The 15185-nt window shown below is 50.8% G+C and overlaps 2 protein-coding genes across 3 annotated transcripts in view; one reads left to right on the top strand and one right to left on the bottom strand.

Moving 5' to 3' along the window:
• Positions 1 to 6453, top strand: part of PSD2 (pleckstrin and Sec7 domain containing 2) — a 73328-nt gene extending 66875 nt beyond the window's left edge. The window contains exons 13-16 of the mRNA XM_042836435.1: positions 824 to 981; positions 1963 to 2107; positions 3072 to 3215; positions 4712 to 6453. Of these exons, the coding sequence (XP_042692369.1) occupies positions 824 to 981; positions 1963 to 2107; positions 3072 to 3215; positions 4712 to 4918 (654 nt within the window). The 3' untranslated portion in view covers positions 4919 to 6453. The remainder of the gene's footprint in view (positions 1 to 823; positions 982 to 1962; positions 2108 to 3071; positions 3216 to 4711) is intronic.
• A 3146-nt stretch (positions 6454 to 9599) lies between these two features.
• NRG2 (neuregulin 2) overlaps positions 9600 to 15185 on the bottom strand; it is an 83431-nt gene continuing 77845 nt past the window's right edge. For both annotated transcript variants that reach the window (XM_042836433.1, XM_042836434.1), the window contains 3 exons: positions 14283 to 14410; positions 11607 to 11831; positions 9600 to 10520 (listed from right to left, as the gene is read on the bottom strand). In XM_042836433.1, the coding sequence (XP_042692367.1) occupies positions 9863 to 10520; positions 11607 to 11831; positions 14283 to 14410 (1011 nt within the window). In that variant the 3' untranslated portion in view covers positions 9600 to 9862. The remainder of the gene's footprint in view (positions 10521 to 11606; positions 11832 to 14282; positions 14411 to 15185) is intronic.

Genomic DNA, 15185 nt, shown 5'->3' with positions numbered 1-15185 from the left:
CCATCCATCCATCCATCCATCCATCCATCCATCCATCCATCCATCCACCCATCCGTCATCTTGCCTCACTAGTGGGCCAGATGTTGAGCCAGTGAGGGGCAGAGTGAGAGGGATTTTTTTTTTACTTCTCTAAGTAGCTGCATCTCCATCATTGGGAAAGCAAAGGGAGAGCACAGGGTTGGCTACACTCTTCTTTTTCCTAAAAAGTGCCATGCCCGGATTTTCAGTTTTGTTTTCTGTATGTTCATAAATGTATACACATATAGTTACTTCTGTACTCCCTGGCTGTGTGAAATTATCCTCCGAAAGGGAAAGTACAGCAAGAATACAGGGAGCACCATTACAGTTTATGAGTGTCTGTGTAACTAATTACATGAAAGAGCGTGCCAAAGTGTCACGCACACTCGAGGGAGGCCGAGTATGGACCAAGCATGTTCGGTCTGCCAGGTGCCCATGAAGCCCTCTGCGGGCTTGAAGCTGCACCTCGGCATGTGCTGTGCACAGAAGGTGAAGCTCTGCAGAAGCCAGCCTGTCTCATGTCTTCCCCCAAAGCCTCAGGCATGTGCCGTGTTAGAGAGAACTATCGATAATTATGTTTAAAACTTTCATCTCCTTCTTCACATCTTCCCAGTGAACTTAATGATGGAAGAAGTTGCCAGATGTTAATTATTATCATTATCAGCTCCTAGCATTTACTGTACAAAGCAGTGCTTTTCCTGGTCTCGGTACTCTGTGATTACAGCACACAGAGAAAGGCAGGTTCATTAAAGTAGCCCACAAATGTTAGCACAGTCATTATCCAATTAACGTTCCTTCTTCACAGGATGAATACAAACCTGACAAAGACCTCTCTGAAGTGGATCTGAAAAATGCCATCCGTGTGCACCACGCCTTAGCCACAAAAGCCTCTGACTACAGCAAGAAGTCCAATGTGCTCAAGCTGAAGACAGCCGACTGGAGAGTCTTCCTCTTTCAGGCTCCGTAAGTACAGCTCCAGCTGCCAGCACGGCCTCTGCTGCGCCGTCAGCTCACACATGGGGGCAGGGCACGACAGAGGTGAAGGGTTGAGGAGGGACGTGACTTCCTCTCTCGTTTCAAAATGTGCTTTAAATACCACCCAAAAGTGACACGCCAGTGCTAGCTGTGGGGTGCCCACGCAGAGCTGACCTTGCCAAACTGCAAGCAGCTGGGACTGCAGCTGCCTGCCAGCCCGAAACCACCGCTGGGCCTCCAGACGCTGCCCCACTGTGCACAGTGTGGGTGCGTCCTCACTGCAGCTCTCCCGATTGATGTGTGCTGTCGGTCTGCAGAAAGGAGAAAATCCACGAGGTGCGATGAACCAAGGAGCTGACAGTTCTTATCGGCCTCTGATGGGAAAAGTGCTAAAGATCATTAACGAACTCCTCAGCCAAGCCATTTCTTCTTCTTTCCTTAGTCTGTTACAGAGGAAAGCTGCTTTATTAAGAAGTGTCAGGAGTGGTTGAGTTGTCTCCTGCTTGATGCTTCCGTTGCTGCCAGCTGCCATCATGGAGCTTGGCTTGAAGCTGGGGTGGGGCATTTGCATCAGGATACGGCTACGGCATCTGGATTTCTGCAGGGAAAGCCCACCTGAAGCCTGCTGGGAGCAGTGCTAAACTGGTCTGATGAGAAACCCTGGACTGGGTCCCATGAGCATCTAAGGGCTTCATGTTTCAGGGGACCTCTGCTGTGTGGCTCCAAAGAGTGAAATGCCCACCAGCCACCAGCCCCTGCCCAGCTCCTATAACTGGAGCTGCCAAGGAGGGCAGGACTCTCAGGGACAGCCCTGCAGAACAGCCAGTTAGCCAGTGTGTTCCCCTTCACAAGGTGACAGCCCAGGAATGGATGCAAAGCAAGGGCAAAGGTGACTCCAGGGCTGTCTGGAGCCAGTCCTGGTTAGGAGCACTTAGAGACTGCCTTCTCTTCTTATCTCCTTTGTAACAGAAGTAAGGAAGAAATGCTCTCCTGGATCCTGCGAATCAACCTTGTTGCTGCCATTTTCTCTGCCCCAGCCTTCCCAGCTGCAATCTGCTCCATGAAGAAGTTCTGCCGCCCACTTCTGCCTTCATCCATGACCAAGCTGTGTCAGGTAAAGTGTGAGAGGAGCTGCAATGCAATGCCTGGTGCTCAGGCATAAGCACACAGCTCAGGCTGAGCACATCTGCAGCTCCTCCAGCTCTGCCTGGTTGACGCGTGCAGGTGCTCAAAGCAGCACACACTGTCTACAGGGCAGGAGCAGGCAAGTAGAGTGGGTGATTTGGACAAACCATGGTGAATTTTGGTGTGTGGATGATGCCTCCTTTGTAGTGAACATAAATGATCGCTATGCATGCACACTCACCTGTACGGTTGTTGGTCTTGTTTATTGCTAGCTGTCCAGCACATCCCAGCAGCTTTCTGTTGAGCAGGGTTGAACCAACAAGTGCTGCTGAATACAGCAGGTCCTGTTCTTTCATAACATGGCACCCAGAGGTGGCAGCCTGTTCTTTCTCAGGCTGGAAAGCTACAGAGCCTGAGAGTCCCTCTGATGGGGAAGGTTTGCTGGGTGTGGGGCACAGCGCAGCAGAGCATGGCTCTGTTAGCCAAGTGCAGTGGGCAGCTGCCACCTGAAGAGCAGCTCTTGTTTGCAGTGTCTGGGGAGCACCGAACATTCCAAGCAGGGGGGACACACTGCCCTCAGCAAAGGAGAAGGGAGAGGCCATCCTGAAAGGATCTGGGTAGGGATGCAGCTCTGCCTTCTGAGCAGGTGTCAGAGCCCAGACTGGGAGGGTGCTTTCTCTCCAGAAGGCACAGATGCACAGGCTCTGAAGGCACTGCCTGCATATTGAAGGATGCAGAGATTTCATGTTTGTGATGTCCAGGTGCTGGCACATGAGTTTTGATCTTCCTCAGGTACCTGTGCTTCAGCTGCTCGTTACCAGATGAATTTACAAATACGCTGCGTGCCCTGGGCTGCATCCTTCAGGGCGTACATCCTTGCAGACACAGGTCCCACACCAACAGGCAGGTGGTGCACTCCTACATTTTAATACCTGACATGCTTCTCTTGGCAGGAGGAACAGCTGAGGTCTCATGAAAATAAAATGAAGCAGATTGCAGACGAATTAGCGGAGCATAAATCACATCCTGTAGAGAAGAGCCTCAAGTCAAAAGAGGCTGAAGAGTACAGGCTCAAAGAACATTACCTAATTTTTGAGGTAAAGGAACTTTCATCTTTTCTGTGAAAAATGATATCTTGGCTGACTGAGGAGAACTGAGAACTCTGGAGTGGGTGCTGTGAGCCAGGGGGAGTGAGAGGAGAGGACTCAGGGGCTGGATGCGTGCTGTGTGACAGTGATAAGCCTAACCGTTTTCCTTTAAATCTAAAAAAAGAATGAACAGACATTGCCTCTGTGATTTCTAACCTGAGGAGGGGAAAACTGATGAGAGAAATGAAATCTTCCTTTATTGTGATGGAACTTGAAATTTCCTCAGGTCCTAAATAAGGGAGTAATTTAATCCTCAGTGTTCCTCAGCCGTTTTCAGAAACATAATAAAAAAGCCATGGGAAATGAGTCTTGTTTTGCTGCAGCTGTTTCTGTAAATAAAGCCAAAAGCAGCATTACAGGTGATTACAGAGTTTTTGAGGGTGCGTGGAGCTCAGCCTAAATGCTCTGCAAAGCATTTAATGGGAGAAATGGAATCTTTTGTTCCAGACAGAGTTGAGCACAAGATAGGAATCCTGACACAGAGGCACTGGGGAAGGGACTGCTGGAGGCAGGAGTTTAGGCTATTCCCTGCATTAGCCTGGGCTGAGGGGCATTTTCTGGCCGTCTCTTGAAAATCTGTTGGCCGCACTCCGGGTCTCCACCACCCTCTTGAAGAAAGATCATCTTGTCATCTCCAGCCTGAATCTGCAGTGCCATAGTTTGTGGCCGCTGTGTTTGTGCCAGCCCTCCAGATAGCTGCCTGCAGCCGCCCCATTTTGCAGACATTTTGTTTTCAGTGCCTGCAAAAGGGAAGCCTCCGTCCAAGCTTTTCAGTCTGCAAGAAGCTGGCACTTCCAGAGCATGATTCATCTCGTCAGTTTCATGAGATGTGCTCTAGAAATGCTTGTTTCCCTGTGGTGACAGAGAAGCGAGTGTAGGCTTCCTTTGAGATATTAGAATAAAGGAGTGGGGTGTTACATAAGTCTGTAAAAAGAGGTTCCACCTAGTGCTGGAATAACAGTGTCAGGCAGAGGAGATGCCTGCAACAGCAGAGAGCAATGAGGGCATGACTTAGGAGTGAGGATCACTTTGTGGATGGAAGCAATGTGGGTAGAGGGATTCATACCAACTGAGGGAAGCTCTCTGTGCGCTCGGTGCAGACGTTGTCATGGAGTTCCCAGAAGGGCAGGAAGGAGTGTGGAGATCTGAATGTCTTGAGGCAGGAAGGAGTGGATCTGTTGTCTGCATCTGCCTCCAGTGCACACCTGAAACAATCAGAGCTGCACTCAAGACCTGTCAGAGCAGCAGGAAAGGCTTGCACAGCCATCCCCTTTCTGATCAGCCTTCTCAGGCTTTGCTTGGAGCAGGCATTGTAGGGCAAGAATAGTGGGGTGCTGACAATATGGAATGTGTTTTCCTGCAGTAACAGATGGCATTGCCACTGCTTTCCACGCATAGCCTGTCCCTGTTCACAGGCTTTCTGTCTGTTCCCTCTCCCCCTGCAGAAGAGCCGCTACGAGACATACATCAACCTGCTGTGCATGAAGATCAAAGTCGGGACAGATGACCTGGAGAGAATTGAAACCAGCTTCTTCAAGGTGGAAGCTGACGACATTGCTTTGCGGAAGACGCATTCCAGCCCTTCTCTGAGCCAAGGGCATATGTCTGTTAGCTGTAAGGTGGAAAAGGACATAATAGAGCAAAACACTTAACAAGGAACGTGCATGCAGGGGGAATGAACCGGCGGTGCTTTGCGCTCCTGGACTAGATCAATGAGCACAATTTTATCTAGGAAATCATACAAACAAAACCATAGAAGTGTATGACACGGTGACTGCTCTAGTGAAAGAAGTCAAAGAAGCTTTAGTTGACACTCCTTGGCAACGCTCTGGCATTTCAGCATCATAGATACTCCATCTCTTCTTTGTCCCCAACAGCACCAGTGGCTTTTCTTTCCCTCTTACCGCAGCCTGCACAATAAAGGGACACGTTTATTCTCCAGGGCCCGGTTGCTCTCTCCCACCAGCCCTCCTTCCTCCTCCCTGGAGTTTCCACCGGTTCCCGTCCGCGGTTCCCAGCAGCGCAGAAACTCGGCGGACGCATCGGGCTCTGTGGCAGCAGCAGTGCTGTGGGAGCAGGGCTCAGAGCAGCGGGAGCGCGTCCCTGCGCCGAGAGCAGCTCCGTGCTGGGCAGGACGCATCGCAGCGGGGTCGTTCTGTGAGATCGTCACTGACCACGCGAGAGGCATCTCCAGCACAGCGCGTGGGAAAGGCACCTGCCCGCGGCAGGAGAGACCTGAAGTGCCCTCTGTCACCTTATCCTTTTTATATATATATAAATATATATACATATGAATATATATATAAATAGATATATATATATATATAAGGAGACTTTAATGTGGGTTTTTAACCTCAGTGTGCAAGAGAAGTTAAGCTGCCCGGAGAAGACACTGGGGACCATGGAGAGCCTGAACAGTCCATCTGGACATCTGCAAAAATCCAGTAGCCTACATTTGCTTTTGGTTTCTTTTTTTCCTTTTTTTTCCCACTCAGATGGAAATCCCACCTGGCTTTGCTGCGAAACAGCGCTCTCCTGTTCCTGCTTGTTCAGACAGAGTGGCCAAGTGGCTATTGACCGTCCACAGCTTTGGGTTCAAGGCGTGGTGGGAGCCATGCTTCCGGTCCAGCTGAACCTTTGTGTGCGGGAGCAGTTCTGACTGCCCATCAGTGTCGTACTTCCTCCGTTCTGCGATCCATATGCTATGCTCTTTTCAAGGGGGGCTTGTGTTTCCATTCCTTTCTGCTGCCTGTGGTTCAATGATTTACCGTCGTACTGGAAATGATTCCACTGCATTTCAGTGCCACAACTGTCCTCCCACGCCTTGTTTATTTATTTTGCTGTTTGGTTTTGTCCTTTATCTCAGATTGCTTTTCTTTCCCCTAGGTGTTAACCAAGCTCCAGTTTTGAAGGATCCTGTAGCTGCTAACTACAGTCATTTATTGTTAATATTTTGCAGCACTATTTAAACAAAGAAAACAAGATTTATGTGGATCTTCAACAATGGAGAGCCTATGGACTACTGTTTTCCATGATGGCTCTTACTACTAAAAACCTCCACCCAATTTTATCACCTCTTCTTTTATCTCTCCGTTTCTTTGTACAGTTTGGTAGTTTATTTGAAATGATGCACTAAGAATCATGTTAAAAAGAATAACAATAAAGCTGAATCTGTTGGTAAAGAGAATTGGTTTGAAATGTGGTTCCAGTGTGTGCTGGATTGGTCCCAGGCTTTGTGGGTCCTAGATGGCCACATGCACACAGGTCTCCATCAGCTCCTGCAAAGAGGAAGCTGAGCCCCTATGGACAGCACCAGAAAGCAGCAATGCCTTTCTACAAGTGGAGCGTTGCACATCTGTGCTTTGGATGCTCGTGCTGTGGCTGGATGGCTCAGCAGTGGAGCTGGTGAGGCAGATGGGCTGCTCTAGCAACGTTCAGGTAACTCTTCCCCCAGTCTGGCCCATCCCTGGTCTGTCTGTCCCCGCACAGCCTGGAGGTTTTGGGGAGGAGAAAGATGCCAACATCTGCACCAGCGGTTGGAGATGCTTTGGATACTGTGCTCAGAGGAGCCCTTGCCAACACTGAGCTGTTTCTCCAACGCATTGCGCTCTTTGCTGTGTTAGACAAGCGCCAGCATCCCTTGTTCTGGAGACCTCCAAGACACTGCTGGTGCTGGAGATGCCTCTGACTCAGTGAGAGCCATGGGGAACTTCAAGCCCAACTCCTGCTCTGCATAATCCTAGGTAATATTTGGTACCTCACCCTGTCCTTTCTGGCCATCCCCTCCAGAAGGCAGTGCCATCTCCGGTGTGCCTGAAGAAGCCACCAAGAGCTACTCAGTCCTCAAGCTGAAAGCGCCATTTTGCCATCCTCGGACAGGAGTAAGTTGCAGAGAAGAGCAGGGTCTGGCGAAGCCTTCTCTGAGCACCAGGAAAGGGCCTCAGAGCTATGGGGTCCTGACCCACTGGATGTGGCACCCTGGGGTGAAGAGCCCTCAGCCCAGGAGTTTTACCTGTGCTTGATGACTGTCCTGATGCACAAGTGCGTATGCCTTTACAGTTGTGCTGAGCATCTTACCTACCAGAGGGCACACTGCCAACGGCTTTGCCCAGAGGCTCTGCAATCCCAAAGCTAAGGCCCCACGTTCCTCTGCTGCCTTCGTCACCCCATCTGCATCTGCAAAGCAGTTCCACCCTCTGGGAGAGGCAGCATCATGCATGCGGAGCAGCGCTGGCAGGACGTGCCAGTGGCTCCCCCCACCTGTGAAAATTGCTCTAAAATATTTATGGCTAAACCCTAGCAATACACGTGGCTGGAGATGAGGGCTCTAATAATAGAGCAGCGAGGGATAAAGGAGAGAGATGCAGGCTTCCTTCAGAGGCAATAGGAGAGAAAATTGAGGTAGCGTAACTGCCTCCAAATATAGAACACGATTACGGAAGCAAGGGGCACACTGAGCAAGAAATCACTGCAAGAAATCGTGAGTCTGCCATGGCTCAGAGCTTCTGATAGGTACTGAGCATCACAGAGGCCTGAAAAAATGGGGCAGTAACACACCTCCCCCTAAAGGACCCACCTATCCCTTTTTTGTGGCTGCTTTCCACGGGGATCCTCCCCCTGGGGCATCCCCCATGCCTGGGACGGGGTCAGGAGCTCTCTGCCCGCTCCTGTCGGGCTGATACGACCTCAGCAATTGTGCTTCCCATGAACACACCGTATTCCCTGGGGTTGCCCTGTGTGGGAGCTAGCCAGCCAGCCTTGCTCTGCAAGATCTAAAGAAGAAATGTGGTTGTGGATGGGAGCACAGCACGAACCCCGCAGTCTGCAGGTGAAGACACCTGAATAGGGGTTGGACAGGGGTCCCTGCCTGCCCCAGCAGCTGGGTTCTGTGTGTGGCCTTTGCTACAGTCCCCCACTGCCCCCAGATTGCCTTAGATCAATGCCGCCCACAAATTGTTATTTCTTATTTTATTTATAATATAAAAAATGTTCAAGTGTTAAACAGTCTAGAGTTCTGACATTCAGACAATCCAGAGCAAACTTTGACAATCATCTTATGACAAATTAGCAGAGTTTTCTATCTGATCCCATCATGGGTGAGGAATAGAGGGTTTAGTTACTTTATTGCTAAAAGTTAAATGAAATACACTGTCAATTGTTGTATTATCTTCTCAGTCACAGCTTCACCATGCATCCAATCTACAGTATCTGAAATGCAAAGGACATGCAGAAGTAAAAATATAAAAAGAAAAAAAGTCAGGCTACAATGTAAACAGGTTTGCTGCAGAGAACTGAGGAGAGAGGGGCACCTCCACGGGGATGCTCTGCCACCGGACACACAGGACTGTCTCTTTGCGCCACAGAGCCAACGGGCAGAGCTGCTCCGGGTTTGGAAACGCGACGTCTGTCGCCAAGAGCAAGATGTGACGGTAACAACCGCCTTCACGACGCACGGCACGGCGGTACAGAGGAACCCCCTTGCTGGGCTGCCCCCGGGGGGCCGCTGCCCTTCCGAGCGTCTGCAAGCAGGGCCAGAGCCAGACACCAGGGCAGCACGGCCAGCGGCTCCCAGGCGTGGCTCCAAGCACAGCGCATGGAGCACTGCAGCTCGCACAGCACCGTGGCCACCGCCGCACCGTGGCCGTGGGGACACCGCGGGCAGCACGGCACCGGGTCCTGGGCGGCACCGGAACCGCCGTGCGCTGCGCTGCCGCCCATCCACCAGGGCAGGCGCAGCGATGCGGGCCGAGCCGTACGGAACGGGGCTGCGCCTCGCCGCAGTCACACAAACGTCCCACGCATTGGACTACCGACCTGTGCCAACCCAACTTTGGACCCACGGGAAAGAGCCAAAGATTGAGAACTATTTGTTAAGGGCTGCTGCTGCACGGTTTCATTTTCTCCTCCTACCTGTGCGGCAAAAGAAACATCGTTTCTGCATTTCGGGATGGTGCTGTTGGATTTCTTTTTCTCCCGATTTAAGCAAAAATACAAGTATTTTACAGGGCAAGACAGATCCCCATCAGACATGGTAATGGAAATGCTCCCACTCATGTCCTTGGTGTGTGTTAAACAATACCTTAAAGAACAAGATCGTTAATAGCAGGGTACGGGGCAGAGTGGCGAGGCTGTTTTCTTCCGACGGAAGAGCACCCTTGTGACAGGTCGTCTCCCAAACAAAAATCTATGATCTTAAAAATGCTACTGAAACAGAATCCTCGGCATGAATCCCAGCACTAGCATACAGCAAAAGGCACCACGATAGTTTTTGTTTCTATTTTTAAGTAGTCAAAAATTGGCCCACCTTTTTTTTTTTTTAAATTTATTGTTTGTTTTCGTTTCTTCTTTTTTTTTTACTTTTTTTTTTTTTTTTTTCTCGGAAGCTGTAAATCAAGACATTACATATAAATAGAGATTCCCTATAAAAAAGTCATCGCCGTTAGCTATTATAAGACAACTTTGCTAAAATGAAAATAAAACATTTTATTTGTTATATTTTTTTTTCTCTTTTATATAAAATAAAAATATTTATTTTTGTCTCGTGTTTGTTCCGCCTCCCTCCGCCGCCTCCCCTGTGCGGTGCGTCTGCCGGGCGCCTAGAGGGGGTCGGGCTCTCGTTTGGGCGTCGTGTGCGCCAGGCTGCTGCGCCCGCTGCCCCCGTGGGCGCTGTGCCGGCTGTACGGGTGCTGAGTCCGGCTGTCGCCCGGCCGGTGGAGCGGCGGCGACTCTGTGTTTGTCGCCTCATTGTTCTGAGTGCTTAGGAAGGGCGTGCTCTCGGCCACCAGCTCCTCATCAGACTCGCTGTAAGAGGCGCTGCTGAAGGAGAAGGAGTCCCGGACAGCTCTGGCTCTGTGGGGGACGTGCCCGTTCAGTTTGGACTTTTTCCACCGCCTGTTGCTGCTGGCTGTTTTCTTTGGCTGCTCTAGCGCTGTGACGTACTCCTGCGTCGTCTCGTATTCGTCGTCCTCCGTGATGCGGAAGGGGCTGGAGGGCAGGCTCCCCATGCTGTCGTTCAGGTAGGTCTTCCTTTGGTAGTAGCTGTCGTAGCGCTGCGTGTCCTGGAAGGGCAGTTGGTACCGCCGCAGCAGGGGCTGCTGCTCCTCCACGCGGAAGCTGATGGGGGCTGCTGGCGGCAGGGAGACGGCGTGCGCGGAGTTGGGGGAGGTGATCTCGAAGGTGGGCACCTGCGCCGCCATCGAGTAGTGGAAGTCGACGGGCGACAGGCGTGCTGGTGTGGTCAGGGCCGACACGTACCTGAGGAAGGAACAGCTCCATTGGACACTGAGCAGCCCACAGGCCGGGGGGGCTCGGGGCGAGCCCAGCACGGCCATCAGGACTGAGCCTTACCCAGGACATCACAATTCCCACCCTCTGGTTGCCCACGTTGCCTTCTGCTCCCTCTGCAACTGTCACGCTTACCTAGGGAAGGGCCCCCAGAGGTCTTCACATGCTGAAGTCTGGGTACTGCTTCACCTAACTTTGCAAAAATCTTCCATACAAAAGGCCTCTACAAGCCTTCATCTACACTACTTACATGAGCACGGTGGCTCAGTGGTCTGGCCCCTCTCTGTACAGGCTTTCCTTTGGCATCACCTCCTTCTAAGTAGCGGTTTTGTTTTTCACTCAGTAAAGCCAGTGTGCGTTGTCTCCACTCATTTCAGCCTGCTCCCACTCCCTGGGTTTCCCTATCCCTCCTCATGTCTCATGAAGTCTGAGATGTCTGCAGGCCATCTGAACGGACCAGGAAAAGAAACAAGAGAACAGCTTGCCTTCGCTGGACCAGTCCAGTCCCACCGTTTTAAGGAGAAATGCCTGGAACTCGTTAGATGGCCACCCAGGTTGCAGCACCATGGAGATGTGCTTCTGCAACAGCAGGAGCCAGGCCCACGAAGAGAACGGCTGCCACTGGCTGACAATGTCCCAGATCTGAGTCACACTGAACCCGTCCCCAGGCTGCAGACAAGCAGCATGTCTGTTCTCCATCCCACCCAGAGGTATTGGAGGACTTGCTCCTCGCCCTAAGGATCACGATGAGGCTCAGCCTTGGCTTGAGCTGCGTCCCAGCTATTTGCCTCCCCCTCTGCCAGGGCCTCGGCTGTACTCACCACCCGGTAGCTCAGCCAGATTTAATTCACCAGCTGTAACAAGATATTTTCAGCTGCTCCCAAACCTGTGCACGAAACCTACATGGCCTCCTGCTTAGCAGGGGCACCTGTGCAAAGCACACTGCTGCCCTACCAAAGCGGCCTCCTGGGACCGTGGCTTCTTCGAGGGTTTCTCCTGCACTACCACAGGAGCTTTGTGCCTGGCACAGAGGGGCAGGGCTGCACGGGCTCTGACCTCTCGCTGTGCGGTGAGTCCCGCAGTGAGTCCACCGAGTCGCGGTACTGCGCTGTGGGCCGCCGCGAGTCCTCAATGCAGAAGGCAGCCCCACGGCGGGCCCGCGCCTCCACGCAGGCAGGGCTGTTGCATTTACTGGTTCCCACCGAGGACAGCATGATCCCGGACTGGGAATCGGAAGTCAGGCTCTCCGTCCGCTCCAGGCTCCAGGTGTGGCTTTCATGTCTGTGAATCAAAGCCCACAGGGACAGTGAACAAGGAATCCCTTGGGGAAGGCCAGCACCTTCTCCAAAAAGCCACACACAGCCACAGATCTCACCCTGAACTGATGCCTCCTTTCTCTGTCTCACTGCATTGGATCAGGGAGGCCCAATTTTGATATGCCTTTCCTTACTGTTTCCTGGAGGTATGACTAGAGGACAGCAAGGCTGCCCAGTGCACACGGGGTATTTAGTGCATCACCTCCTGGCAGCTGGGGACAGGGTAGGACGGCGTCTGCAGGGTGGCCTGGGCAATTCTGCTTTATTTTGGTGCAGAGCGATGCACCGGCCTTGCCAAAACAGGTCTGCAGAGGACCTTCAAAAATGCCACTGCACACACTGCCAAGAAACAGATCCTTCTGAAATGCTACCAGAACAGTGTCAGAAGAAAAGGCTCAGAATTATATTGTGACCAACACAGAGAAGCATTACCATTCATTTATAAAGGGCTTTGGCAGCAACACATGCTCAAGGAGCTAGACAAAAACTACACTGTGCTGGGTACTGCTGGGCAGCACTTGGAGGTTTCCCCGCGCTTGGCTTGGTGTAGAGATGACATCCCACACAATGGCAGAGCATGGAGTCCTGTACCCACACCACCAGGCCGACTGCACTCCTGTGGCACAAACACACAACCCACAGGAGCAACAGCTCTGAACTCCCAGATGGCACCAGATGGAGCTGTGCTGGCAGAGGGTTTGGCGTGGGGGTTTACAGAGGCCTCATTAAAACTTCCCAAGAACGTTGTTAATTATTGATGGCTCTGGGCACATGCTTGGTTGCAACCATGACATTAATTTATAACTTCAAAAAGCATCCTCATTAGAGTATGAGCTGATCAAGTAAAATGGAACCTGATTCTGCCAGCAGTTTGCCTCTGGCATGACTTCAAGAAACACCTGCTTGCTGCACTTGACTCACAAAAATTCATATGGCAGGTAGCCAGGACCAGAGGCTGTGCAAGGTAGGTGCTTCCCACACCTGGCATGTATTAACGTGGCCCTTCAGACACGAATTTGCATCTTCAGATGTGCCCAGAGGTGGCCATGGGGTCTGAGGACTTTGAAGTCAGACTGTAATGCCATCAAGGTGCAGCTCTGCAGGAAAAGGAGCCTCTGTACACATTGCTCAAGCCTGCACACACCTAGCAAGGCTTGGAATGAAGTGTAAAAATTAAAAAAAAAGAGCCTGGAAAAGACACCATCTGCCCACCAAGGGTAAGATTTCCCTGGCTAAAGGCAGGCATTTCCAGCCCAAAAAGTCATTCTTGGCTCCCTCTCTGCTCACTGCAGGTCAAGTCAGTTGGAATCTGGGGATGAATTTACCTGAAAACCCAAGTTTGATATCTGAAGTTGTTCCACTACCTAATGAGTGCTTGAACCTGGAAGAAATCTGCTGGGACACATCTTTGAGCTTTACCTGGAAGAACTGTTTGCTTCCTGGACAGGTGGATACAAACAGCCCCGGCTAATAGTAACTAAGCCCCGACATCTTTTGCTTGACAAAGCTCATGCAGCGGATCCAGTGTGACCACTGACAGGAGGTAGATAGGACCCCCTACACCTCACAGTCATTTCTCAAAAGCAGGCACTCTCATGGCTAACACTGCTGCTTACTGGAGGAAGCACAAGAGCAATGCAAGATGGAGAACCTGAGCAACCAAGCTTCAAACAGTACAGGGCTTTCTTAGAGCATTTGAAGGACTTTTCTGGGCACCACAAAAATGGAGAAGTTCCATCTGCAATACAAATGCACTCAAATCCAGTGAGAACTTTGGCCTCTGAGCCAGGCTGCTGCTGTCCCCCAGGATGGCTGTTTTAGAATGTGAAAAATTAGTGGGGTTTTTTTGTTTGTTTGTTTGTTTTGTTTTGTTTTGTTTTCTGGTGAAAACTTCATTTTCAGCTTTGCAGAACTAGGCAAAATAAATAAATTTTAAAGAATGGTGATATTTGTCATGTTCTGCCTTGCACAAGGCAAACAGATGCTAAATATCTCAAAGATTATATTAATAACCTGTGCATACTTAACGAATTAACACAGGCATGCAGCGTAATCGCGATCACAACTTGCAAAACCATTCCTAGATGCATCCTCCTATTTGACTGAGCTTGTGCAAGGCGTGAAAGCACTACTTCATTTCCTCCTACTTCCCAGCTATTTCAGTGCTATGCACTCCTGCTGGCTCTTTGCTGCAGATCAAGCATCACACCTTTCCACACCTTTCTGCACCTCTCACTAATTGGTTATGCCAGCAACACAATCTGATCTGCAAGCACACTGGCATGGCCTGTATGATGGTGTGATGCCAAACATCAAGTAAAATCAGAGAGAGAGATGAAAGGAAACCCTTCTACTGGCTTTGAATCTCACAGCATCCTAAGGCAAGCAGCAGTTCAGTGTGAATGGCATACATCACCTCTGGCTGGATGTTGGAGTGGCTGTGGAGCAGTGATGTGACGGTGAGCAGGAGTGACTTCCTGAAAAAGTTGTCTCTGTTTCCCTCCGGATGACATGTTCAGTGGCAGAAACATTCTTAGAAATATACTGTAAAATATGAAGAACCACATAGATCAGCCAATAGCTTGCCAGCACTGCCACAGCCAAGTTCTGCTGGCTGGATTGCTTCTGGTGAAATCACCAGAGGACTGAGTGAACTCTGCAGCTCCGTGCCCCACGGGAGGCAACAAGGAAACTGAAAAATGTCATGCAGCGCCCTCCCCTCTGCCTCTGCACTTTGGACACTGGAAAGGAGCTATGATACAGGGGCTGCAGAGGGTTACAAAGAGCCGAGGGTTTCCCCAGATTGCTGTGGGAGGACATACAGCTGATGCTGCTGAGCAGAAATCCATCTCTTTGCAGGAGGTTGTGCACCTGACAGAGTGCCAGCAACAAGGCAACCGCATGCAATCTGTCACAGACACAAGTCCTACTGACATACCAAGTGTAATACAAATATTTATGCTGAAATATCCCTTCACCTAACAGTAAGCAGGGTCAGCCATGCTTTCCACAGAGAGACTAAGCCTCTGGGGGAGACAGTATTTCAGGTTCACGTGGCTGTGATTCTTTAAATTTTCCTTGCCCTCATCCTTCATGGCCAACTATCCACTTAGCTAAATGTCAGCATCACAAGAGTGACCCAGGAGAGCTTGTACCTCATTCAGGACGCTGATTCTACAAGGGCATGCAGTGATAGGACACAGGGTAATGGTTTGTAAAGAGGGGAGATTTAGCTTAGACGTATGAAGATGTTCTTTACTCAGAAGCGGTGAGGCCTTGGCACACACTGCCCAGGGAAGTTGTGGATGCTCCATCCCTG

Source organism: Centrocercus urophasianus, unplaced genomic scaffold, assembly GCF_019232065.1.
Source record: "Centrocercus urophasianus isolate 14NV4802_14NV808 unplaced genomic scaffold, USGS_Curo_1.0 seq_60, whole genome shotgun sequence".
NCBI classification, from domain to species: Eukaryota; Metazoa; Chordata; class Aves; order Galliformes; family Phasianidae; genus Centrocercus; species Centrocercus urophasianus.
Note: the sequence above shows the minus strand (reverse complement) of the source record. Positions and strands in the feature narration are given on the sequence as shown.